The sequence below is a fragment of the Scyliorhinus torazame genome, chromosome 10 (genome assembly GCF_047496885.1).
Source record: "Scyliorhinus torazame isolate Kashiwa2021f chromosome 10, sScyTor2.1, whole genome shotgun sequence".
NCBI lineage: Eukaryota > Metazoa > Chordata > Chondrichthyes > Carcharhiniformes > Scyliorhinidae > Scyliorhinus > Scyliorhinus torazame.
The window spans coordinates 115,419,664-115,445,510 of NC_092716.1; the positions used below are offsets into that span (position 1 = coordinate 115,419,664).

The following is a 25,847-nucleotide window of genomic DNA, read 5'->3' on the forward strand; positions in this document are numbered from 1 at the left end:
ACTACCACAATTTGGTTTGTGTTGTAGGTTTTAGCTCTGAGCTACAAAGGGTGAAGAATCTGCCCTATTGTGAAACGGAGACTTTTCAAGTACGGTTTGACCCCCTTAAAGCAAACCTTAGTATTGGACCTGCAGATGCTTTGATGCCAATACAGGTGCTCAAAAAGATTACTTCCATTTTTCAAAGATCTGGTATTATTTAAGCGTCTTTACATTTTCGAATTTGTTGTCCAGCAGCTTTCTTTTGCTGTGCAATTCAGAGGTAGGTTAAGGGTGATTTAACGGGAATGCTGCATCTGTGACTGCTGCAGAAACCTGGTTGCTGTAACATTTTTGTGCATCAAAATGCCACCAAATCATGTCATGTGGCGGAGAATAGTTGCCGCCTGTGATTCTTCACACAATGGGGTTCCTTGATCATAATTGCCAAAACAGGGAGGTTGATCAAAAGTTGAGTCATCTTGACACCTCTCGCCCAGCTTGTATTTGGTTGGCAGATGTCAGGGCAACATCCTGCGTATTCCTCTTGCTCAGCTGTCACTTTTGCTTTGGATATTTTTCTCAAAATGTTTATAATCTTATTTTTGGCTGACAATTATCACTGTGTTGCTTCCAGATAGAATGTCATGTTTCCAACAGGGGGAAACTTAACACAAGAAAGGTGGCCAGTTTCAGTTGACTATCGTAATGCATTTTTCACACTTGACAAGTGGTTTTATAGCCAGCTAGCCTGAAAAAGTAACACCAGAGGATATTAATCTAGCTGCTGAGAGTGGGAAAATTAGCACTTCGGTTGGCTGGAATATATGTGGGATACAAATATTACCCCGGGGGAAGGGAGAGTATTGCCACTTGAAACATATTCCTGTTTAAAATTGAAATGCCAGTCAGCAGTGGAACTGACTTCATACACCATAAATAACTACTGCAATTCACAAGTATACATACGTGTGTTTCTCCTAAACGTTGCCTGTTTGCAGTATTCAAAGCAAAGTACTCTGCAGGTTCTAGACCTGTATTCAACAGGTTGAAGTTACATTTCCCAGGTTTAATAAGGAAATGGGGAGTCCACACCAAATAAAATAAAGAAACAGTTTTATTTACACATAATATTTACAATGCACATTAGATCCCTACCGGTTCCTGTTCTGGTCGGTGCCTTTCTGGCCGACCTTTTATACAGAGGTTAATAGAAACTCCCGCCCTTGAGCTCGTACTCTGCAAAGACTATGGGGAAGGTAATCATCCAGTTTCACAACAGCGTCTGTCACCCACAGCTGAAAGCCCTTCCAGCTGAGACAAAGCAGGATCTGAAGCTGTAGACAGTGGCAGGGATAACTGGTATGGGAGGTAGTGAGCTACTGTGCAGATCATGCTGGTTTTTATTTGTTAATGGGGCATGGGTGTTGCTGGCTGTGTTATGCGCCAGGGTTTAGAAAATTCCAAAGTATATTATAAGTTCACCTGACCTATAACTGGTTATTGATTTTGGTTACGATGAGCACAAGAGCCTGCCTTTCAGGTGTTATTCAGCAGAGTTCTTAGGTGCTTTTAATCAAAAAATAAACTTTATTCTACAAATTTAGTTAACATACGTATAAACAAACACATGCAAGAATTTTTATCAACGACAAACATAAAGACTCCACACAGCTACAGTAATCGATTTATAACCATTAAGGAATTCCCTCTTAACTGTTCCATTTCAGTAATAATATCTAAGCAAATCCAGAAACTCCATTTCAAAGGTGTGGCCCTGCACACGGCATTTTTACTGGGATAAGACTTGTCAGATAAGACTTGTCATTGATACTCTTGTTTCCCTTTCCAAACAGCAGGTTTGAATTCCTTCCAGAAAGCAATTATCTCTTTTAAGTTATCTAGTAGTCTGGAACAGATTTTAAAATGAAGATTTTAAAATGAACCTGTGCAGTTCAAAACCAGTCCAAACTCAAAGCAAAAGTAAAAACTCACAGAGCCCAGCTCAACACACACAATGATATCACTGAAGCCATGTGATAAGACAAAAATAATTCTTAAAGGGACACTCCCATGACAGTTGGTCATTTATTGCCCATTGCATAATTGCCCTTGAAGGGGCAGTTCAGAGCCAAACACATTGCTGTGGATCTGGAGTCAGGTGTAGGCCAGATCAGGTAAGGATGGAAGATTACTGAGTCGAATGGGCTCCCAAAGCATTGCCCTGGATCTCTGGATGACTATTTTAGTCACAATACACGATGCGACCGCCTCCCCAGCTGTCATTGTCTTCTGGCCTTTACCGCAGTAAAGTACAGCAACAGTCCTCTTCCTCAGAGTTATTGAGGTATACAGCACAGAGAAGGCCCTTCACCCCATTGCGTCTGTGCTGGCTAAAAACAACTTCCTTTTTCCTCTTAATAAAAGCAAATTACTGCAGATGCTGGAATCTGAAACCAATAAAAAAATGCGGGAAAATCTCAGCAGGTCTGGGAGCATCTGTAGGGAGAGAAAAGAGCTAACGTTTCGAATCCAGATGACCCTTTAACAAAGAATTTCTGAGATTTTCCAGCATTTTCTTTTTGTGTCATTTCACCTCTTCCTATCCTGATTTGCACCTTCAACATCTCTGAAGAGTCCAAACTCCAAAGCAGATGTAAGGGAATTATGACTACGTTTCCACTACGGACAGCATACTGTCCAGTTTGGACATCAGACTTATGAGCAATACTGATGCATATCCAAAACTCGAGTTAAATGTTACTGTCTTAAATACCACCAAGCATGGCAAATAAATTAATCCAGGGTATAAGAAGACCCTCTGCGGGATTTTCCATTAGCGGGATCATCTGCCTCACCAGCAGTGCACCCACGCCCGGGCCTTTCCTCACGGCGTGGGGTGGCCCATAACGGGGCACCCCATTGGCTGGCTGCAGGAATGGTGAATCCCAGTGCTGATGAGGGCGCACCATGCAGGAAAACAGGAGTGGCGGGATGGAGAATCCCATCCCTGTTTTTTCAGCTCGAAAACTCATGGGTGGGATTCTCCGTTGGCGGGATCCTCCACTTCACTGGCAGAGCACTCCGCCCACGGATTTCCGACAAAATGGGGGTAGCCACAATGGGAAACCCCATTGGCCGGCTGTCGAGTCAGAGGATCCCGCTGCCAGTGGGCGTGCGCCACGACAGAAAATGAGTCTGGTGGGATGAAGAATCCCGCCCATGTCTCTACATATTCTCAGCATGAAAGTGACCACCACCCCTCACAGAAGCTCAATACCCCCATACCAGTTATCCCTGCAATTGGTCTACAGTTCCAGATCCAGCTTTCTCTCTTCATCGTTCACACCCACTTTTCAGTCACAGTGTACGATATTTGTATCAGCAGTCTGCTTCTGATTTTCACCCCGCAAATGCATGTTTTACTGAATGCTACCTGATAACTAGGCTCAAGGGATCAAGAAAATTAGAAAAGCTGTGCTGCAAAGATGTACGGGAGTATTAGTCACACATGTTTTGTATCGGATGCTGATAACATTACAAAAATGACGACAACACGCAATAATGTCGACAATTCGATTTTGTCATCTGAATGATAGTTGACCCCTGGCATAGGACAGTGTTGGGGAACCTTTTTCTATATTCAATCAAGGAATGTGGGCTCCACTGGCTAGGCTAGCATTCATTGCCCATCTCTAATTGCCCTTGAGAAAGTGGTGACGAGCTGCCTTCTTGGACCGCAGTTGCATAGATACACCCACAGTGCTGCAGAGGAGAAAATTCCAGCATTTTGACCCGATGACAATGAAGGAACAGTAATATATTTCCAAGTCAGGATGGTAAGTGACTTGGAGGGGAGCATCCAGGTGATGGTGTTCCCATATGTTTGCTGCCCTTTTCCTTCTAAACGGTAGTGGCTGTGGGTTTCAAAGGTGCTGCCTCGGGAGCCTTGGCAGGTGCCTGCAGTGCATCTTGTTGCTACTGTCCGTCGGTGGAAGACGGACTGAATATTTGTAGATAGGGTGCAAGTTTTTCCTGGATGTCGTGCTTGAGTGTTGTTGGAGTTGCACTCATCCAGGCAAGTGGAGAGTATTGCATTTCACTTCTGACTTGTGCCTTGTAGGTGGTGGACAGGCTTTGGGGAATCATGAGGTGAGTTACTCGCCGCAGGATTCCTAATCTCTGATGTGCTCTTATAGCCACAGTATTTAGATGGTTAATCCAGTTAAGTTTTTGGTCAAAGGTAATCCCTAGGATGTTGATAGTGGGGGATTCAGTGATGGTAATGCCATTGAATGTCAAGGGGCGATAGTTAGATTCTCTCTTGCTTGATATGGTCATTACCTGGCCCTTGTACGGCACCTATGTTACTTGCTACTTGTCAGCCTAAGCCCGGATATTGTCCAAGTCTTGTTCCATTTGGGCATGGACTGCTTCAGTATCTGAAGAGTCACAAATGGCACTGAACATTGTGTAATCATGAGCAAACATACCCACTTGTGATGGAAGGAAGGTTATTGATGAAGCGTCAATGTATACATTAGTATACATACCAACAAACTGCAGTGGTAATGTTGGGAATTGCATTAGACAGGAAATGGGAGATGCATGTGTGTCATGGGAATGTTCCTTTAAGAAAGGGTTTTGTCTTATCACGTGGCTTCAGTGATGTCATTTTGTGGGTGGAGCTGAGCTGTGAGTTTTTTTTGAGTTTCACTTTCAGTTTTGACTGATGTCGACTATAGACCGAGAAATAAGTTATTTGGCCTGTCTCTCTTTATTTTCATTTTAAAGAGTTGTTCCAGAAACAAAACCATTGGTTATAGCTACCTGCTTTGGTAACTTAAAAGATAAAGTTTCCTTTCCAGAAGGATTTAGACCTGTTGGTGAGGCGGGGTCAGAATCTCAGGGAAAGCAAGTCTTATTCAAATGAGAATGCAGAGTGCTGGGCCACGCCCTTGAAAAGGGATTTTTGGGTTGGGGTATTGTTTTTGAATTGGAACAGTTAAGGGGGAATTCATTAAGTGTTACACATAGATTACTGTAGCTGTGTGGTGTATTTATGTTTGTAATTGACAAAAAAAATCTTGCTGTGTGTTAATATATATGTTAACTACATTCTTAGAATAAAACCTGTTTTGATTAAAATGTCTGGGAAGACTGATGAATCACACTTGAAGGGAAGGCTCTTGTGCTCATCCTAACCAAATTCAACATAAAGGTTGTAGGCCAGATGGACTTCATAAATTTGCGGCTCATGGGATAAAAGTCTATCTTTCATGATTGTGGTTGGCTCAGTGATCTTAAAGAAAGTGAGGGATGAGTATATTTGCATTTGTTTTTCAGGTGTTGTATTCATGTTTAAATATGGAGTGTGTTGTGGACAATGGCTCTTTCAGATGCTCAGAAGTTTTAGGGGGTGGAGAAACTCACACGCAGTACCCTACAAATGGATACTAAAAGGAGGCTTTTAGATTTGGCAAAAACATTGCAGTTAATATTGCCTGACGGAAAGAAGGGGTAATTACGGTGGTAGCTGAGCATTTAGAATTGCCTGAGACACAGTCAGAATCACTCGAAATGGCAAGAATTCAATTACAGATAAAGCAGCTTGAGCATGAAAGAGAATTAAAGCAGTTTGAGTTTGAAATAAGTGAAAAAGAAAGAATAGCCCCAGCAGAACAAAAAGAAAAGTAGAGAGTGAGGAAAGGGAAAAAGAATGAATAGCCGTAGCAGAACAAAAAGGGAGGTACAGAGCAGGGAAAAAGAAATAAAGAGAGAGGGAAAAGAAAAAGAGAGAGACTTTGAACTTCAAAAACTGGCCATGAAACGTGAACGTCTGTTAAAATTGGCAGAGGGAAAGAGAAACTTACAGTCTGAGGATAATGATGAGGACAGTGAGAAAGAGCAAGAGTGTCATAGTCAAAGGTTTGGTGGGGATCTATTTAAATATGTCCAAGCATTGCCAAGGTTTGATGAGAAGGATGTAGAAGCCGTTTTCATTTCATTTGAGAAGGTGGCTAAACAAATTAAATTACCACAGGACATGTGGGTATTACTGATTCAAACAAAGTTGGTAGGTAGAGCTAGTGAAGTGTTTGCATCACTATCAGAGGAGGTATCTGGGATGTATGTGGAGGTGAAATAATCCACCTTGGGTGCATTTGAACTAGTGCCTGAAGCCTACAGACAAAGGTTTAGAAATTTAAGGAAAGAACCTGGTCAAACGTACAAAGAGTTTGAAAGGATCAAACAGAGTAATTTTGATAGGTGGATAAAGGCTTTGAAAATAGACCAAACGTATCAAGCTCTTGGAGAAATGATAATTTTAGAGGAATTTAAAAGTTCAATTCCTGATGTAGTGAGAACTCATGTAGAAGAGCAGAGGGTTAAAGCTGCGAGATTAGAAGCAGAAATGGCAGATAATTATGAATTAGTTCATAAATCAAAGTTTGGTTTCTGACATCAGTTTAGCCTGTGAGGGATAGAAACTGGGAAAAAGAGAAATACTCAAGTGGTAAAGGTAAAGGGGATCTGATGGGAGATAATAAGGAGAGTGTACCTCAGATTTTTTTTTAAATCCAGGAGTGTGTAAAAGAAATAGAAAGTTTCAGATGTTTTTACCGTAATACTATGCCATGTAATGTCACAGTGCTGGAGGTTGAAGAAAAGCACTGGGAAGGCTGATGTGGGAAAGGAAAACCCAATTGAAGCAAAGGAGGTGCAAAAGAATGTACAGCCTGATCAAGAGGTGATTGATCAGAAGGTGCCAGATCTCGTTAAAGAATTTACTTGTGTGGGTAAAGTTTACCCATGTGTACCAGGAGGAGTAGGTTACGAAGTCAGAATTTTAAAAGACACAGGAGCTAGTCAATCTTTGATGGTAAGAGATGAGTAAGGATTTATGTAGTTTGGGAGGAATATTGCCAGAAAAGATGGCAAAATATGTGGAATTCAGGGTGAGAAGAGTAGTGTTCCATTATATAAGGTGAGGTTAGAGAGTCTATTGAAGAGTAGTGAAGTGGTAGTAGGAGTAATAGAGAAACTATCTTGTCCAGGAATGCAGCTTACCTTGGGTAATGATATAGCTGGATCGCAGATGGGAGTGATGCCTACTGTGGTTGATAAACCAGTGGAAAATCAAACAACAGAATTGTTGAAGGATGAATATCCTAGGATTTTTCCTGATTGTGTAGTAACAAGGTCGCAAAGTCACAGGTTGAAACAAGAAAAGAATTCAAAGAGTGAAGATAAAGTTGAAGTTCAATTACCAGAAATGATTTTTGATCAGATGGCTGGAAAAGAACAAGAACAGGGGGCGGATGAGGTGGATATTTTTAGTTCAGGAAGGTTGGCAGAGTTACAACAGAAAGATATAAAAATAAAGTTGATGTATCAGAAAGCATACACAAAAGAGGAATCTGAGTGTATACCAGAAAGTTATTACCTTAAAAATGATGCCTTAATGAGAAAATGGAGACCTTTACATCTGCAGGCGGATGAAAAGTGGGCAGACGTTCATCAATTGCTGGTAGGGTATAGAAAGGAGATGTTGCAAGTAGCGCATGAGGTCCCAGTAGGAGGTCATTTGGGAGTAAGGAAAACTCAAGCTAAAATGCAAAAACATTTTTATTGGCCTCGACTACATAACGATGTAGTTAAATTTTGTTGATCGTATCACACATGTCAAGTGATAGGAAATCTTAAGCGGTGGTAAAATGCTGAATACCCATTCCAGCATTTGAGGAACCTTTTACAAGAATCTTAATTGATTGTGTATGACCGTTTCCTAAAACGAAAAGTGGGAATCAATGGGCGAAATTCTCCATACCGCCGCGCCACATTCCTGCCCCCACCCGCCAGCGGAATGCTCCGTTACACCGGCCGGTCAATGGGGTTTCCCATTGTGGGGCAGTCCCACGCCGTCGGGAAACCCCCGGGCGCCGGCAAAACGGAGACTCCAGCCGGCGGAGAATGACGCCCAATATCTTTTGACTATAATGGGTGTGTCTACTAGGTTTCCAGAGGCCATTCCAGTACGCAATATTACAGCTAAAAGGATTGTGGAGGAGTTACTTAAATTTTTTACCAGATATGGACTACCCACAGAAATACAATTGGATCAAGGATCAAATTTTACCTTGAGGTTATTCAAGGAGGTTATGGATAGCTTAGGAGTAAAACAATTAAAATCAACTGCGTACCATCCAGAATCGCAGGGAGCGTTAGAAAGGTGGCATCATCAGGGCAGCACGGTAGTGCAGTGGGTTAGCCCTGCTGCCTCGCGGCGCTGAGGTCCCAGGTTCGATCCCTGCTCTGGGTCACTGTCTGTGTGGAGTTTGCACATTCTCCCCGTGTTTGCGTGGGTTTCGCCCCCACAACCCAAAAGATGTGCAGGCTAGGTGGATTGGCCACGCTAAATTGCCCCTTAATTGGAAAAAAATGAATTGGGTACTCTAAATTTTTTTTTTTTCCAAAGGTGGCATCAGACATTAAAGGCAATGTTGAGGGCTTATTGTCAAGATTATCCAGAGGATTGGGATAATGGAATTCCATTCGTATTTTTGCAATTACGGATGCACCTAATGAGTCAACCAAATTCAGTCCTTTTGGACTAATTTTTGGTCATGAGTTAAGAGGACCACTTTAAATTGATTAAGGAGAAATTGGTGAGTGAGCAGTCTGAAACTACATTATTGGATTACGTGTCAAATTGTAGGGAGCGATTAAATAGAGCAGGTGAATTGGCTAGACAATGTTTAAAAGTTGCACAGCATGTGACGAAACAGGTAGCGGACAAGAAAGCAAAAGTTTGTCATTTTTCCAGTGGAGGTAAAGTTTTCGTATTGTTACCAGTGGTAGGTGAACCTTGAAAAGCAAGGTTTTGTGGACCTTATCAGATTGGAAGGAAATTGAGTGAGGTGAATTATTTAGTAAGAACGTCAGATAGAAGAAAACTTGCCGAGTGTCATGTGAATATGCTTAAAAGGTACTTTGAAAGAGAAGGAGAGCAAAAGGATGAGTTTAGTGATTCTAACTCAAAATGAAGAACCAAATCCAGATGATTCTGAATTTGACATTCCTCAAATTAAATTGGATGACGAAGATGTTCATAAAAATTGGAAATTCCAGAGGAAAAACAAACTGACCTGAAAGAGTTAGTTTGTGGATATAAGTTGCAAAGTACTAAAATGGTTATACATGATGTAGATGTGGGAAATGCTGTTCCAATTAAACAACATCAATCTCGACTTAAACCTCAAAAATTGTCACAGGTTCAAAAGGAAATTGAAAGTATGCTTAAAAATGGCATAATTGAAGTGTGTTGCAGCCAATGGAGGTCACCCATAGTGATGGCACCGAAACTGGACAGTACACAACGATTGTGTGTGGACTATAGAAAGGTTAATACAGTTACAAGAACAGACTCTTATCCTATCCCACGGTTGGAGGACTGCATTGAGAAGGTGGGATAATCCGCTTTCATCTCCAAACTGAATTTACTTAAAGGTTACTGGCAGGTACCTTTATTCGAAAGGGCGAAGGAGATTTCGGCTTTTGTGATTCGAAATGATATATACCAATTCAAAGTTATGCCATTTGGCATGAAAAACACCCCAGCCACATTTCAACAGTTAACTAACAAAGTCATTTCAGGATTATTCAATTGTGCGGTGTAAATGGACAATCCGGTGATTTTTAGTCAGACAGGGGCTGGTTTAGCACAGGGTTAAAGAGCTGGCTTTTAAAGCAGACCAAGGCAGGCCAGCAGCACGGTTCAATTCCCGTACCAGCCTCCCCGAACAGGCGCTGGAATGTGGCGACTCGGGGCTTTACACGGTAACTTCATTTGAAGCCTACTTGTGCCAATAAGCGATTTTCATTTCATTTTGTTTCACATGGAAAGAACATTTGAAGCATCTGATGGAGTTATTCAATCGACTTCAAGAGGTGGGTTTGGTGGTAAACCTAGCCAAAAGTGAGTTTGGAAAAGCCCAAGTCACGTTCCATACATGGACAAATTGTCCCAGGGGATGTGAAAGCAAAGGTTATTGGGGTGTTTTCAATACCCTTGATGCAAAGGGAAATAATGAGATTTCTTGGCATGAATGGTTTTTACCGCATATTTGTGCCGGATTTTAGCAGCGTGGTTGCTCCACTGAAGGACTTGCTGAAGAAGAGTAGCAAATTTCAGTGGACGGCAGAGTGTCAACAGGCATTTGATGGCCTGAAGGCTGTGTTAACCACTGCTTCTGTGATGGCCACTTCAAATTACACAGAACCATTCAAGGTGGCTATCGATGCGAGTGATGTGAGCATAGGTGCTGTGCTCACAAGAAGACGATGAAGGAATTGAATGGTCTATTGGGTATTTTTAGGAGAATACACTGAGAAAAGGGTAAGCGATAATAAGATATTTGGTACTTGATTGTCTTTGTTGGACTCTGGTTCAGTGGTGGGTGAAGCGAAAGAGAAAGAAGCTAGCTGATCTGTGCTGCCAATCATTTTGTTTCTACTTCTCACGATTTGTTTAGGTTGTAGGTGGGCCTACAGTGGACGTCATCCTGCGGGCTACAGTGACTATGCCAGGCTTGGCTGTCTCCAGTGACCAACTGGACTTTGGCACCGTACAGTGTGGGCAATGTCAAGTTATGACGATCAAGCTACATAACCACCTGGATGTTACCTGTGAATGGGTTTTCACTGATACCAGCGTTGTGAAAGAAAAGGTGAAATAAGATTGTTCTATTTCACTGTAATATGCAAATATTAAGTTGATGTAAAGAAGGGCCACATGCAGGGGAATCCTAAACTACAGGCTGTAAATATAACATAAACACTAATGAATGCAACAAGGAATTCAGGAGAAAGTTCTTTACTCCGATAGCAATGTGAATATGGAGCTAACTACCATCAGGGATTGTTGAGGTGATTAACATGGAGAAATTAGATCAGTACATGAAAGAGAAAGTAAAAATGTGGGAGGAGGCACTTTTTGAAAACTTATTTCATGGAATATAGACATCACTGGCTGGGTCAGCATTTATTCCATACCCTTGTTGCTCTTGATGGGGCATTTAATAATAATAATAATCTTTATTGTCACAAGTAGGCTTACTGCAATGAAGCCACTGTGAAAAGCCCCTAGTCACCACATTCCATCGCCTGTTCGGGTACACAGAGGGAGAATTCAGAATGTCCAAATTTGTTAACAGCACGTCTTTAGGGACTTGTGGGAGGAAACCAGAGCACCCGGAGGAAACCTACGCAGACACGGGGAGAACGTGCAGACTCTGCACAGTGACCCAAGCCGGTAATCAAACCTGGGACTCTGGCGCTGTGAAGCAACACTCTGCTACCGTGCCGCTCATAAAGAGTCAACTACATGCTTTGGGTCTGGGGTCACAAGTAGGCCAGACCAGGTCAGGACAGCAGATTTCCTTCCTTCATTGACATTAGTGAATCAGATGGGTCTTTACGACAATTAACAATGACTTCATGGTCATCATTAGACTTTTCATTCCAGGTTTTTATTGAACTAAAATTCCACTATCTGCTGTGGTGTGATCTTTACCTGGGTCCCCAGAGCATTACCCTGGGTCTCTGGAATACTAGTCCAGTGATAATACCACTATGCCACTGCCTGTTGGGAATCATACATAGATTGGGCCAAATAGATTTTTTGTTTGCTGTAAGAGCCCATGTAAAATGAATTTTATTGAAATGCTGTTGGTCAGAGTGTTCACACAGCTATGTTTTTGTGAATTAAACAGCTTGATAAGCATGTTCCCCTGTACCTGCGATCCAAACGAATGAAGGAGTTGAAGCAACCATCCTATGTATTTCGCATGTTACCCGCTTGTGGTGTACTGGAGGTTGGGGCAAGAATGAATGTGCAGATAACATTCATTCCTGACGAAGAGGTGAGTTTCTCAAGGTAGAATTAAAAATAAAGTATCAGCCTTAAAGTTGAATTTCCAATGCTGTTTCTGTTAGAAAATGTATCAGTCTGGCAAGCTTCTGGTCACACTGCAATCAGTGAGGAAAGGCTTGCTGCTTCCCAAAGAACAGAGGGAGAGAACCAACCCAAGCAACTTGCACATGGAAAGGGTGAGCACTAGTTTCGACCGGAACCTACGTTTAGCCCTGCTAACTTAGAACTGCTGTTTTGGTAAAGTTCCGAGACACAAATGTGATGATTCACCTGCTGAGCCATCCACAGTGGTACGTGGGATCTAAAAGAATGAGGAGAAGGCTGGTTTGACAAAATTAGCCATCGTTTTATTGCATCTTAGAATCAAAGAATGTTTGAGCACAGAAGGAGGCCATTCAGCTTATTATACCTCTGCTTACTCTTTGAAAGTGCAGTCTAATTTGTGATGCTCCCCTTGGACTTTCCCCACAGCCCTGAAAATTCATTTTTGAAAGTTGAGATTCAATCAGCTTCCACTGCCCTTTCAGGCAGTGCATTTCAGGTCATTGCTCGCTGCAGAATAGAGATTATCCTCTTTCCCCCTCTGGTTCTTTTGTCAGTTACCCTCAATCTGTGTCCCCTCATTACCCAACGTTCCTTCAAGTGGAAATAGGATCAAAATCTTTGAATTCCCTGTGGGTATTCCGACAACACATGGGGCGGGATTCAGCCACCACGTTGTGCCGGCGTAGAGCTGGATGTGCTCCAGTTCAGCGGACACCTCTTTCACCTGACACCAGGAGTCAACGGCCGCGCCTGGGAGACCTCGATCGGGCGCCATTTAGCACTGGCTTCCACAAATGTGAACCAGGCGTGATGGCATCTTGGGAAGTCTCGCAGGCTCTTAGAGACCCCTGGGTTGTTGGGAACAGAGTCATGTGGTACCCAGGCACTCCCCCTGGCAACAGGCACATAGGCACTGCCAGCTTGCTGCCCTGGTAGTGCCACCAGGGTACCTTGACGTTGCCAACCTGGAACAGCCAGGGTGACCAGGTGGTACTGCCAGAATGAAGGGCTGGCAGTGCCTAGGTGCCAGGTTGGCACTGCCATGGGTCAGACCCGGGGGGGGGGGGTGCTTGCCTATTAGAGGGGAAGTGAGGGGAAGTCTCAGGGGCCACAAAAAGGTTGGGGTGTGAAGGGGGGTCCAGAAAGGTGGGGAGGGGGCGGTGCCTGAAAGGGGTGTGTGTAGAGATTGGGGCGGCATTCAAAATGGTGCCCCAATCTGGGAGGAGCTTGCCAGTTCAGGAAATCGACTAAAGTGTGGCCTCGGTGGGGCATTAGCGGAGTAAATCCCGGCGCTGCAGCCACCAAGAAACAAGAAACACCCCGCCAAACGTGCCCAAAAGCTAACTTTGATTTATTTATGTTTGCTGAGTCGTGCCCACGTACTACAATGTGATCGAAAGAAGGTTTTATGAATGAAAATACAGCAAAATATTACCATTTATTAAAAGCTGAAATTTGGCAATCGCTATTTTTTTGTCACCAACAGAAAATGTATAACCATCGTCTGAAGTTGACCTTTGCACAGAGCAGTAACCACGTGCTGATCATGGCCAAGGGAAAAGGACTGGAGCCTCATCTCGAATTTTCTTCAACTTCATTGGAACTGGGTCCACTTTTACCTTACAGTCCAGAAGTGGAGGGGCTGGTGTTTGTAAAGAATCCATGCAGCTTCCCCATTGAATTCTATTCAGTGGAGTTTGATGATAAATATCTGGAGGAAGAAAAGGTCTCTGCAGAGCTGTCAATTGTGGAGTTACTTTGAGACTTTGGAGTAGATTATCATCTTTACTGGCCAGGTGGTAAACTGATGTAGAGGATCATCCACCCATTATAGAATGCATCTGAATGTCATTTCATTGATTTAATCAGAGCTGAGCCCCAGCTCATTAACCAACCCCAGTACCATCTCAACCCCCATTTCCAGCCCCAGCTCAATCACCTGCCCCAGTTACAGTCCACGTCCCATGTCCAGCTCAATCCGCAGTCCCAACCCCAGTCCCAGTCCCGTATCAATCTCCAGTTCCAGTCCCAGCACAATCACCAGCCACAGTGCCATCTCAACCCCGCAGATCCAGTCCCAGTCCCATCTTCAGCTCAATCCTCAGTCCCATTTCAACCCCCAATTCCAGCCCCAGCTCAATCACCAGCCCCAGTGCCATCTCAACCCACAGTTCCAGTCCCAGCTCAAACACCGGCCCCAGTGCCATCTCAACCCACAGCTCCAGTCCCAGCTCAAACACCGGCCCCAGTGCCATCTCAACCCACAGCTCCAGTCCCAGCTCAAACACCGGCCCCAGTGCCATCTCAACCCACAGTTCCAGTCCCAGCTCAAACACCGGCCCCAGTGCCATCTCAACCCACAGTTCCAGTCCCAGCTCAATCACCAGCCCCAGTGCCATCTCAACCCACAGCTCCAGTCCCAGCTCAAACACCGGCCCCAGTGCCATCTCAACCCACAGCTCCAGTCCCAGCTCAAACACCGGCCCCAGTGCCATCTCAACCCACAGTTCCAGTCCCAGCTCAAACACCGGCCCCAGTGCCATCTCAACCCACAGTTCCAGTCCCAGCTCAAACACCGGCCCCAGTGCCATCTCAACCCACAGTTCCAGTCCCAGCTCAAACACCGGCCCCAGTGCCATCTCAACCCACAGCTCCAGTCCCAGCTCAAACACCGGCCCCAGTGCCATCTCAACCCACAGTTCCAGTCCCAGCTCAAACACCGGCCCCAGTGCCATCTCAACCCACAGCTCCAGTCCCAGCTCAAACACCGGCCCCAGTGCCATCTCAACCCACAGTTCCAGTCCCAGCTCAAACACCGGCCCCAGTGCCATCTCAACCCACAGTTCCAGTCCCAGCTCAAACACCGGCCCCAGTGCCATCTCAACCCACAGTTCCAGTCCCAGCTCAATCACCAGCCCCAGTGCCATCTCAACCCACAGTTCCAGTCCCAGCTCAATCACCAGCCCCAGTGCCATCTCAACCCACAGTTCCAGTCCCAGCTCAATCACCAGCCCCAGTGCCATCTCAACCCACAGTTCCAGTCCCAGCTCAAACACCGGCCCCAGTGCCATCTCAACCCACAGTTCCAGTCCCAGCTCAATCACCAGCCCCAGTGCCATCTCAACCCACAGTTCCAGTCCCAGCTCAAACACCGGCCCCAGTGCCATCTCAACCCACAGTTCCAGTCCCAGCTCAAACACCGGCCCCAGTGCCATCTCAACCCACAGTTCCAGTCCCAGCTCAAACACCGGCCCCAGTGCCATCTCAACCCACAGTTCCAGTCCCAGCTCAAACACCGGCCCCAGTGCCATCTCAACCCACAGTTCCAGTCCCAGCTCAAACACCGGCCCCAGTGCCATCTCAACCCACAGTTCCAGTCCCAGCTCAAACACCGGCCCCAGTGCCATCTCACCCCACAGTTCCAGTCCCAGCTCAAACACCGGCCCCAGCGCCACTTCAACTTCCAGTTAGAGCGCCAGCTCAATCACCATTCCCAGTCCCATCTCCAGCTCAATCCACAATCCCAGACCCAATCAAATGTGTAAATTTGAAATAAGAATAGGCCATTTGACCCCTTGGACTTCGCTCCTTCATTCATTGAAATCATGGCTGATCTGAATGTGGCCTCAGCTCCACATTCCACCTTCACTTGTTAACCTTTGACTCTGTTGCCAGTCAAGAATCTATCTAATTTACTTATAAAAATATTCAATGACCCTGCCATCATCTCACTTTTGCATTCTTCTTCTGTCTGTCTTAAATGGGAGATCCCTTATTTTTAAACTGTGTCCCCAAGCTTCAGCCTCTTCCACAAGCTGAAAAATCCTTTTCACATCCACCTGTCAAGTCCCCTTGGACCGTACTTTTGCAATAAGATGGCGTCTCATTCTTCTAAACGCAAATGGATACAGGCCTAACTTGGCCAAACTTTCCTCAAAAGATAAACCCCATCCCAGGTATCAGTCGAGTGAACCTACTCTGAACTTCTCACGCAATTATATCCTTTCTCAAATGAGGAGACCAAAACTTGTACACAGTACGTCAGATGTGTTCTCACAAATACCCTGTATAACTGCAGCAAGAATACCTACTTTTATATTCCATTTCCCTAACAGCAGGAAGACAGTGGCGTAGTGGCATTGTCACTGGACTCGAGACCCAGGGTAATGCTCTGGGGCCATGGACTCGAATCCCACCAGCGCAGATGGTGGAATTTGAATTAAATTGAAAAATCTGGAATTAAAAGTCTAATGACAACCATGAAACCATTGTCGATTGTTGTAAAAACCCATCTGGTTGTAAAAACCCATCTGCCCCTAGGGCAGCACAGTAGCACAAGTGGCTAGCACTGTGGCTTCACAGTACCAGAGTCCCAGGTTCGATTCCCCGCTGGGTCATTGTCTATGCGGAGTCTGCACGTTCTCCCCGTGTCTGAGTGGGTTTCCTCCGGGTGCTCCGGTTTCCTTCCACAGACCAAAGACGTGCAGGTTAGGTGGATTGACCATGATAAATTGCCCTTAGTGGCCAAAAAGGTTAGGAGGGGTTATTGGGTTACGGGGTTAGGGTGGAAGTGAGGGCTTAAGTGGGTCGGTGCAGACCTGATGGGCTGAATGGCCTCCTTCTGCACTGTATGTTCTATGTTCACTATGTTGGTTCACTGATGTCCTTTAGGGAAAGAAATCTGCCATCCTTACTAAAAGCAAATTACTGTGGATGCTGGAATCTGAAACCAAAAGAGAAAATGCTGGAAATTCTCAGCAGGTCTGGCAGCATCTGTAAGGGGAGAAAAGAGCTAACATTTCGATTCCAGATGACCCTTTGTCAAAGCTGTGTCAACTGGACACGAAACGTTAGCTCTTTTCTCTCCTTACAAATGCTGCCAGATCTGCTTAGATTTTCCAGCATTTTCTCTTTTGGTTTCAATCTGCCGTCCTTACCTGGTCTGGCCTACATGTGGCTCCAGACCCACAGCAATGTGATTGACTCTTAAATGCCCTCAGGGATGGACAACAAATGCTGGTCTGACCAGCGATGCCCACATCCCATGAACGAATGAAGAAAAAACCCAATAAATGTCAATGTTCCATTTGCCTTTCTCATCACTTTCTGTACCTCCATGCAAACATTTTCTGATTTATGCACCAGGACACACACATCCGTCTGTACTCAGCTTCTGCAAACTCTTTCTATTTAAGTAATATTCTTCCTGTCGAAAAGGTCACATTCACATTTTCCCACATTATACCCCATCAGTCAAATATTTGTCTGCTCCCTTAACCTATCTATGTCCCTTTACAGACTCCATGGCCGGACTTTTCCTGCCATTGGGATTCTCTGTTCCCGCCGGCAACACATCCCTGCCTGCGTGTTTCCCGGTGGAGTGGGGTGGCTTCAATGGGATATCCCATTGACAAGCGGCAGTATTCCAGTGAACGGTGTGCTATTGAGAAACACATCAGCCCTTTATGTTTTCTCCACAGCTTACTTTCCTACCTATCTTTGTGTAATTAGCAAATTTCAGAACCATATATTCATTCCCTTCATCCAAGCTATTGATATAAATTGTAAGTAGTTGAGGCCCAAGCACTGATCTGTGTGGCACTCCACTCACCTTATCTTACCAAATTGAAAATGATCCATTTAAACCACTGCCTGGGCCAGTGTTCTCCAATATCCAAAGTCCAATGTCAATCGGGAAAAGTGGCGTTGAAACAACCATCTGCAATGGTTGCCATTTTGCAACAAACAATTTTATTGAGGTATTTTTTTGGCATTGTAAACAGTTACAGATAACAGAAATGTGCAAACATCAATATAAAACCAATACTTCAATCAAACCATACTGCACATGCCCGCTCCTCTCCCCTAGACACTACCCGCCTATTTATCCCTCAATGGTTGCCTTCTACGCCATATAGTGCCAGGCTCAGTGCAAGAAAAAGGGGGGCATGTGTTCCACAATGTATTGCCCACCTCACCATCATTCTATGATTCATGCACCATATTAAAAGACCGTTCCAGTTCACAGCGAGCACACCAGTAAACATTTTTCACCTGGCACTTATGGCATCACCCTTGCACATTCCTCGCATCCCCACTCAACACCTGCCCCCCCCCCACTGACTGAGTGCAGAGCTGCACCGCGGGTAGTGCACTCACCTCCTAACTCCCCTCGGTGTACTGCTCATCAGGTACACGACTTCTGAGACCAGTCGTGCACTGCGCCGTTCTGACATCACACTGCCGTGGATGAATTATTTGAAGTGTGGGTATGATTCTGGTGTATGGATCTAATAATGACATGCTAATTTATTACAGTGAGATTCCTGACATTGAACAGCGAGAAATGTGGCCTGCCACTGATGGGGGAGCGGGTAGTCACTTCTTGCTTTTATGTCGATGTGAAACATGACTTATGTCTTCTCGCAATATATTCCATTCTCACTACCAAACAGCCTGATGTGAACGGGAGCAGAAAGTCCCAGCTCCTGGTTTGTGTTTGCTAACCAATCCTCTATCCATGCTAATATATTATCATCTTACCATGAGGTCTTCTTTAACGTACTAATCTTTGATGTGGCACCTTCTTGAATGCCTTCTGGAAATCTAAGTACATCACATCCATGTACATCCCCTTTGGTCATGTTGCTTGTTACTTCCTCAAAGAACTCCAATAAATTAGTAAAATATGATCTCCCTTTCACAAAACCATGATGACTGGGCTTGATTGCATTGAGATTCTCTAAGTGCCCTCACTATATCCTCCTTTATAATAGATTCCAGCAATTTCTCCAGTACAGATCTTCAGCTAATTGGCCTGTATTTTCCTGCTTTCTGTCTTCCCCCCTTTCTTGAATAGAAGAGTCACATTCCCTGGTTTTGAATCTGATGGGACCTGTATCGAAGAAATTTTTGAAAATTAAACCAATGCATCTGCTATCTCAGCAGATACTTTACTTCAAAGTAAATAACCCATTATTAGGGCCTTGAAGATTAATAATTGTGATGTTGTGATTATTAGCCAATGGTTTTTGACTGTATATCTGTCCCTTGAAGGATGAGAGTGTCCTGGGCTGTATCAAGGAGACAAAGAATATTGGAAATCATTTCAGTCCTGTGACCTACTTTAATGCTACCATTCACTTCACTGTCTGGAAATGTTCTTTATCATTATCCTTATCATTTGGCCAGCCAGACTTCCCTGTAACAATGCAGAATATAGTGACATAGAGCAGTGGCTATGGGTTAACTTTTTCAATCCTAATAAATGTCGCCATACTGTAGAGAAGCACGGAGCAGAGGTCAGGCTGTTAGCCATGAAGAGAGAGCAAGGCTGCAGTCAGCTGGCTCTGTTGAACATCTTTGAGCAGCCAATTCAGAGAGGCATTGAGGGAGGGAGGCCTGGGAGCAGGTGTCTGTGAATCTTTATGATGTATGGAATGCAATGTGTAGTTTACTGTACTGGAGGAAAGTTACTTGAGAACAAGAGGTTTTTTCAATGGAGCACAATCCGAATGATATCTGGTACTATTGTAATCGTTATACCTGATGGCAGCGAACTAGCAGTTCAGTGATCAGCTGACATTCTGGTTCTCTGCAGTTTAACTCAATAAAACAGCTATATGCTGTACTGCTGCTGGTTAATCTTTTGTTAAAGGAACACGCACCTATTTTTGTAAATATTTTGAAACATCCTTTGATGCTGAGCCCTCTGCTCCATCTTCACTTTGAAAGGTTCTGCGGATGATGAAGGGCTACAGTTCGGATAACACCTTGATGCTGCCACCAAGACAACCAGGCGAGAGGCTTCCCTTTGAATTACTGGATCACTACAAAGAACAGAGCCAAATCCAAGAAGAACAAGAACAAGCAAAGAGTAAAGCCTTGGAAGCTACCGGAGGAGAAAATGGTATGTCCTCAGAAATAAACTGCATGCTTAAACAATTTCCAACCACCCCTATCAGAGTAGATAGCTTAGACATTACTGTGACTTTATCAACACTTATTGTGAACCCAGGTAAAATAAACTTGCTGGGAAGCTCTGGAACTCCATCCCTAAACCTTTGCACCCTGCTACCTTTCTCTCCTCTTCAGAGACACAGAGACCATAAGAAATGAGGAGGCTGTTCTGCCCTCGAACCTGTTCTGCCATTCAATAGTATCATGGATGATCCAACATTCCTCATGTCCACTTTCCTGCCCTTTCCCCATAACCGTTGGTCCCTACTGATCAATAATGTATCTCAGTCTTAAATATATAAAACAACTCTGCCCCCACAGCTCTCTGAAGCAGGGAGTTCCAAAGATTCACAACCCTCTGAGAGAAAAAATCCCCCTCATCGCAGACTTAAATTGACACCCTCTTATTCTGAGACTATGCCCTCTGGTCCTACACTCTCTCATGAGGGGAAACATCCTCTCAGCATTTACCCTGTCAAACCATTTAAGGATCTTATGGGCGCGATTCTCCCAAAATATTTCTTAGTTAATATGTTGCGGGTTTTTCAGGGAGTTTCCGTCATCTCTGCCAGCGAGTTCCCCACGGGTAATCAACGACACTTGGTCAGTTTTTTGGGCCCTGGGAAGCTTCTCATTGGTATAGCCCACACTTCGGATGCGATCTTCCCAAAAGGGAACAAAGTCCCCGGGCGAGCATGTTTAGCTGCGTGATTCCCAGCACTCGCAGTGCTGAGAAACACATGGCTATTAAACGTGACTCACGTTGAATAAGGGGCATTTTACAATGGGGAGCTCCAGTTGCCGGAACTCCCCGTTGCAGTGAGAGATCAAGATGCCATTTTTAAATGACATCCAGATCTCCGAGGCTCCCAAAAGAATCCCACCCTACCCCCCCTCCCCAGCCCGAATGCAACATGGGAGGGTCCTCCGGCCCCCTTCGCATCCCCAACACCCACACTGGGCAACCTCGGCCAGATCGTGCATGCGCAAATAATGCCAGTTTGGCCCCTTGGCAGGGCCAAACTGGCACCCTGGCAGCATCCCTGCCATCAGGAAGTGTCATGTGGGCACCTTAACAGTGCCAGGCTGGCACCCAGATGGCATTGACAGGGTGCCAGGCTGGCACTGCCAGGGTACCCAGGGCACCACCTTGCCCAAAGGGCATGCAGCTGGGGGCCTTCGATTCCCCCCCCACCAAGTCCCGTTACGTCTGGTTCCCGTTACTGGGGACCAGCACCAAATGGCGTTCGCCCAAGATCCCCAAGACGAAGGGATTGAATCCCAAAGCCTCAGGAACCTCGGGAATCTGCACATTAGAGTAAGGCTTACTGCTTAGCTCTAATGTGCAGATTTGCTAAAAAGTGATCCCACCCATTGTGTTGAATCACATGAGGTGTTGGGGGCCGGATAGTTCCCGAGAGCGGGGTCTCCCGGCTTTCACCGGCCACGCTGCACCGAGGCGGGCTGTTTTTCCAGCGCAGCATGGCTGGAGGATCACGCCCTTAGAATTCCTTTTAGCACTGGGGAGCTGAACTCGGAGATGGATCACCATTTTGGAAGGGGGCCCTGATCTCTAAGTAAGCTTGTGTGTCTCCCATACTCCCCACCCATGGGTAGTTCACCTCCCATATGCATGCATTACCCCACACTCCCCCCAAGTGAAGACACTCTACTACAGGATCCCTGGGGGTCCCCTCTCTTTGGGCCCCCCGCACCACTTAAAGGCCCTTCCCCTTCCAGGGCCCTCACCCGTCACTCCCCTCCAACCTCCCAGAGCCTCTGACTTACCTGCCCTGCATACCTTCTACCCTCCTATGGGCATGGCCCCCTTGGGCCCTGACCCTTGGTAGTGCCACCTGGCCACCCTTTCACTGCCACTCTAGCACCCAGGCAGTGCTCCTGCCAGCTTGGCAGTGCCACCCAATCACCTTGACAGTGGCAGTGCCAAGGTGGGGGGTCTGTGAGCATCCTGCTCTATCTCTGATCACCCAGAGGTCTCCGATAGCCCAGGCGACCCCCTGGGTGCCATTCCACCTAATCCATGTTTGTGTGGACCAGTGCTGAACGGTGCCCGAGTGCGCCTTGCTGGAGAGGTCGGTGGATCCCAGGTCAGCTCGCCAAAGTCGGTTTAAAACCACCTTCGGCGAGCATGGTTTGGTCACGCCCCTTGTGGGTGTGTTTCTGACTTGGACACCTTGCGAGACTTGGATGGATCCCACGAGACATAAAGACTGCTGGGAAACGCGAGTGGCCTCTCCTGGCATTCACCGGCTCCACTGCGCTCGAGAGAGAGCGCAGCACGGCCTATGAATCGCGCCCTATATATTTCAATGAGATCACCTCTAATATGTAGAGTCGTAACCTGTTTAAACTTTGCTCATAAGACAATCCCTCCTTAACGGAGATCATGCCAGTGAACCTTCTCTGAATCACTTCCAATGAAATGATGGGCGGGTTGTCCGGACCCCCAGCTGTGTTTCTCGGCGGCGTGGCATTCACTGGTGGTAGGATTGTATACCATTTCATTGGACACTGGCACCAGGACCAGAACAGGAAGGAGCTGTACCAGTAGCTTGCTTCCGAAATCAGCACAACGAAAGTTAACCTCACAGGTAGGTCAGTGTTAAGTTCGAGGAAGCAACCATAAGCCAGGGTAAAGAAACAAAATTGTTTGAATGAACAAAGAGCGGAACTCTCTCTACACCACTCCCTGAAGGGACTCCCATGCCCAGGTCACACTCAGGCCGGGGTTTTCACGTCCAGGTTTATTCCCATCTGGCGAAGGAGCCCCTCCCCATCAGTGGTGCAGTTCATATTCCACTACAGTCACGAGGAGCTTAATCAGCCCGGTCCCATAGCTCTTGTATAGGTTATGACAGTCAGCCTCACCTTACAGCATCAAACATGATAACAGTTAACAGAAAATTTGCTAAATATCACAGGTAATATCCCTATGCTCTGTTTCCAATTGCACCTGAAAAATAGGTGATCTTCTGCCTCATTCTGTAGCTGAAAAGCTCTGTACCTAAACTTCTTCCATTTCCCAAGGAAACAGCCACATGTGCCCTTGGCAGCTGCTGAAGCCATTCTCCCAAGCCTTTCCCGAGCTACTGCTACCATCGAGTATGAAATTCCACTCCTAACTGTACAACTTGAATAAAAAAGAAGACTCACAGTCAAGCCTTAATCATCCTATTAAATCTGTACCACCAACTTCATCCTCACAATTATTTTTCATTTTCTTCCATTGTAGAATGCCCCCTCCCCTCCCAGCCATGCCCCACGGCAGACTGTAGTACACGTGGGGCGAGATTCTCCGACCCCCCAGCGGGTCGGAGAATGGCCGTTGGCCGCCGTGAATTCCGCCCCCGCCGCCCCCCGAAGTCTCCGAAGGGAGAAAAGTCGGCGGGGCGTCAATGGCGCCGCACACCTCGGAGAATGGCACGGGTGGGCGCAAGGCAATGGATTTTGGGGCTGCCGATATTCTCCCATCCGGATGGGCCGAAGTCCCGCCGACGTGATGACGGGTCACGTTGGCGTAAATCAAACCACCTTTCAATCGGCGTCAACCAGTGCTCAAGGTTTACGCCGACCAGCGTGGAGGTGGGTGACGGCCTGGGGGGTTGGCCGCTGGAGAGGTGATGGCGTGGCCGCAGTCTGAATGTGTGGGGGAGAGGTGTGTGTAGGGCTTTGTGTGTGTGTGTGCGACGGGGGGGGGGTTAGAGTGGGCTGGGCTCCGGGGGAGTGCTGGGAGGTGGGGGGTGAGTGCCGGGGAGGAGGATGGGGTCGGTGCCCGGGAGGAGGATGGAGTCCGTGCCGGGGAGGAGGATGGGGTCCGTGCCGGGGAGGAGGATGGGGTCCTTGCCGGGGATGGGGGTCTGTGCCGGGGAGGGGGATGGGGGGGGGGGGTCTGTGCCGGGGAGGGGGATGAGGTCCGTGCCGGGGAGGAGGATGGGGTCCATGCCGGGGAGGAGGACGGGGGGAGGGGTCCGTGCCGGGGAGGGGGATGGGGTGATGGAGTCTGTGCCGGGGAGGGACATGGGGAGGGGGGGGGGGGGCAAGTGAGCTGGTCCACCTGGCCAGGTGCCAGCCTCCAACAGTCGGACCCATGCGGTCCATGCCACCTGGCTGGGAGGAGGAGGGGGTATGAGCAATGATAACATGTCGTCATGTTTTCCGATCAGCCAGCGATGTTGGCCACTGTGGCGGCAGCCGCTAATGTCCATGTTGCCCTGGATGAGGAGGAGGAGGAGCGTGCCAGAGAGGCGGCGCAGGCTGCCGCAGAGGGGCAGGCGGCAGCCGACCAGGCTGGAGGGACACCTGACCGACAGGACGAGGAGAGGGAGGAGGACGTCCCGGCCCCACGGCAATGGAGGCACCCGAGGGCGCCTCGTGTGTACCGGCCCCGGCAGTCATACCAGGACCTCACGGACCGAGAATGCAGGAGGAGACTCCGGATGAGCCGGGAAACCATGGCACACATCTGCCACCTGCTAGCACACCTGTCACCGCGTGGCACTGGCGGGGGACACCCTCTCCCCGTGTCCGTCAAGGTTACGGTGGCCCTGAACTTTTATACAACGGGGTCATTCCAGGCACCGAGTGGGGACCTGTCCGGCATATCGCAGACATCGGTGCACCGGTGCATCCGGGCAGTGACAGACGCCCTATCTGCCATGGCGCACTGCTACATCCGCTTCCCTGTGGACCGGGCCAGCCAAGATGCCCGGGCCGTGGGCTTCTCTGCCGTGGCCGGGTTCCCCATGGTCCAGGGCGCGATTGATGGGATGCACGTCGCCGTGCGGCCACCTGCAGATAACAGGGCCGTGTTCACCAATAGGAAGGGGACCTATTCGATGAACATACAGGTGGTCTGCGACGACCGCATGATGATCCTGCACGTCTGCGCCCGGTACCCAGGCAGTGTACACGACTCATACGTGTTGTCGCGGTCATACGTCACCGGCATGTACGAGGGACGCCATCTCCGGCTGAGCGGCTGGTTGCTGGGCGACAGGGGCTACCCATTGCGATCGTGGCTGATGACGCCTATATGGAGGCCACGCAATGAGGCGGAGAACCGCTACAATGATGCCCATGCAGCGACAAGGGGAGTGATAGAGAGGTGCTTTGGCGTGCTGAAGATGCGTTTCAGGTGCCTGGACCTCTCTGGGGGCGCCCTCCAGTATCCGTCAGATAGGGTCGGCCGCATCATTGTGGTGTGCTGCGTCCTGCACAATATAGCCCAGCAGAGGGGCGATGTGCCGCAGGCAGAGGAGGGCGGAGTGGAGGAGCAGCAGGAAGAGGCGCAGTCCTCCCAGATGAGGGGGATGGGGGTAATGGTCAGGGCAGACGGGCTAGACACAGGCGGGTGGCTGTCCACCGTTACCGGCTGGGCCAGCAGGCACGGGACAGGCTGATAGCCGCCCGCTTCACTGACTAGATGGGCGTGGGAATCGGGTAGTATGGCCACAGACCACACACCATGGCAACAGCCGACCACCCACACCCCCCCACCCATCCACCCACCCAGCACCCTTACCCCCCTCCCCAACCCCACCCACCCCACCCGCATGCACACCCCCCCCCCCCATTGCCGATCCACCTGCGGCACAACGGCCGGGCTCACACAGTTTTCATAGATTATCATAGAATTTACAGTGCAGAAGGAGGCCTTTCGGCCCATCGAGTCTGCACCGGCTCTTGGAAAGAGCACCCTACCCAAGGTCCACACCTCCACCCTATCCCCATAACCCAGTAACCCCACCCTACACTAAGGGCAATTTTGGACACTATGGGCAATTTAGCATGGCCAATCCACCTAACCCGCACATCTTTGGACTGTGGGAGGAAACCGGAGCACCCGGAGGAAACCCACGCACACACGGGGAGGATGTGCAGACTCCGCACAGACAGTGACCCAAGCTGG

General features: G+C 47.4%; 2 protein-coding genes across 2 annotated transcripts in view; both read left to right on the forward strand.

Moving 5' to 3' along the window:
• Positions 1–25,847, forward strand: part of hydin (HYDIN axonemal central pair apparatus protein) — a 1,604,351-nt gene that overhangs the window by 888,001 nt on the left and 690,503 nt on the right. The window contains exons 34-38 of the mRNA XM_072518656.1: positions 28–155; positions 10,515–10,709; positions 11,754–11,903; positions 13,446–13,685; positions 19,694–19,868. Coding sequence (XP_072374757.1) covers positions 28–155; positions 10,515–10,709; positions 11,754–11,903; positions 13,446–13,685; positions 19,694–19,868 — 888 coding nt within the window. The remainder of the gene's footprint in view (positions 1–27; positions 156–10,514; positions 10,710–11,753; positions 11,904–13,445; positions 13,686–19,693; positions 19,869–25,847) is intronic.
• On the forward strand, positions 13,825–19,189 carry LOC140384771 (uncharacterized; the record flags this gene model as incomplete). Its single annotated transcript, XM_072466770.1, has 3 exons — positions 13,825–13,906; positions 14,371–14,975; positions 19,016–19,189. Coding segments are annotated over 3 exons (861 nt in total), but the record flags the coding sequence as incomplete, so codon positions are not given.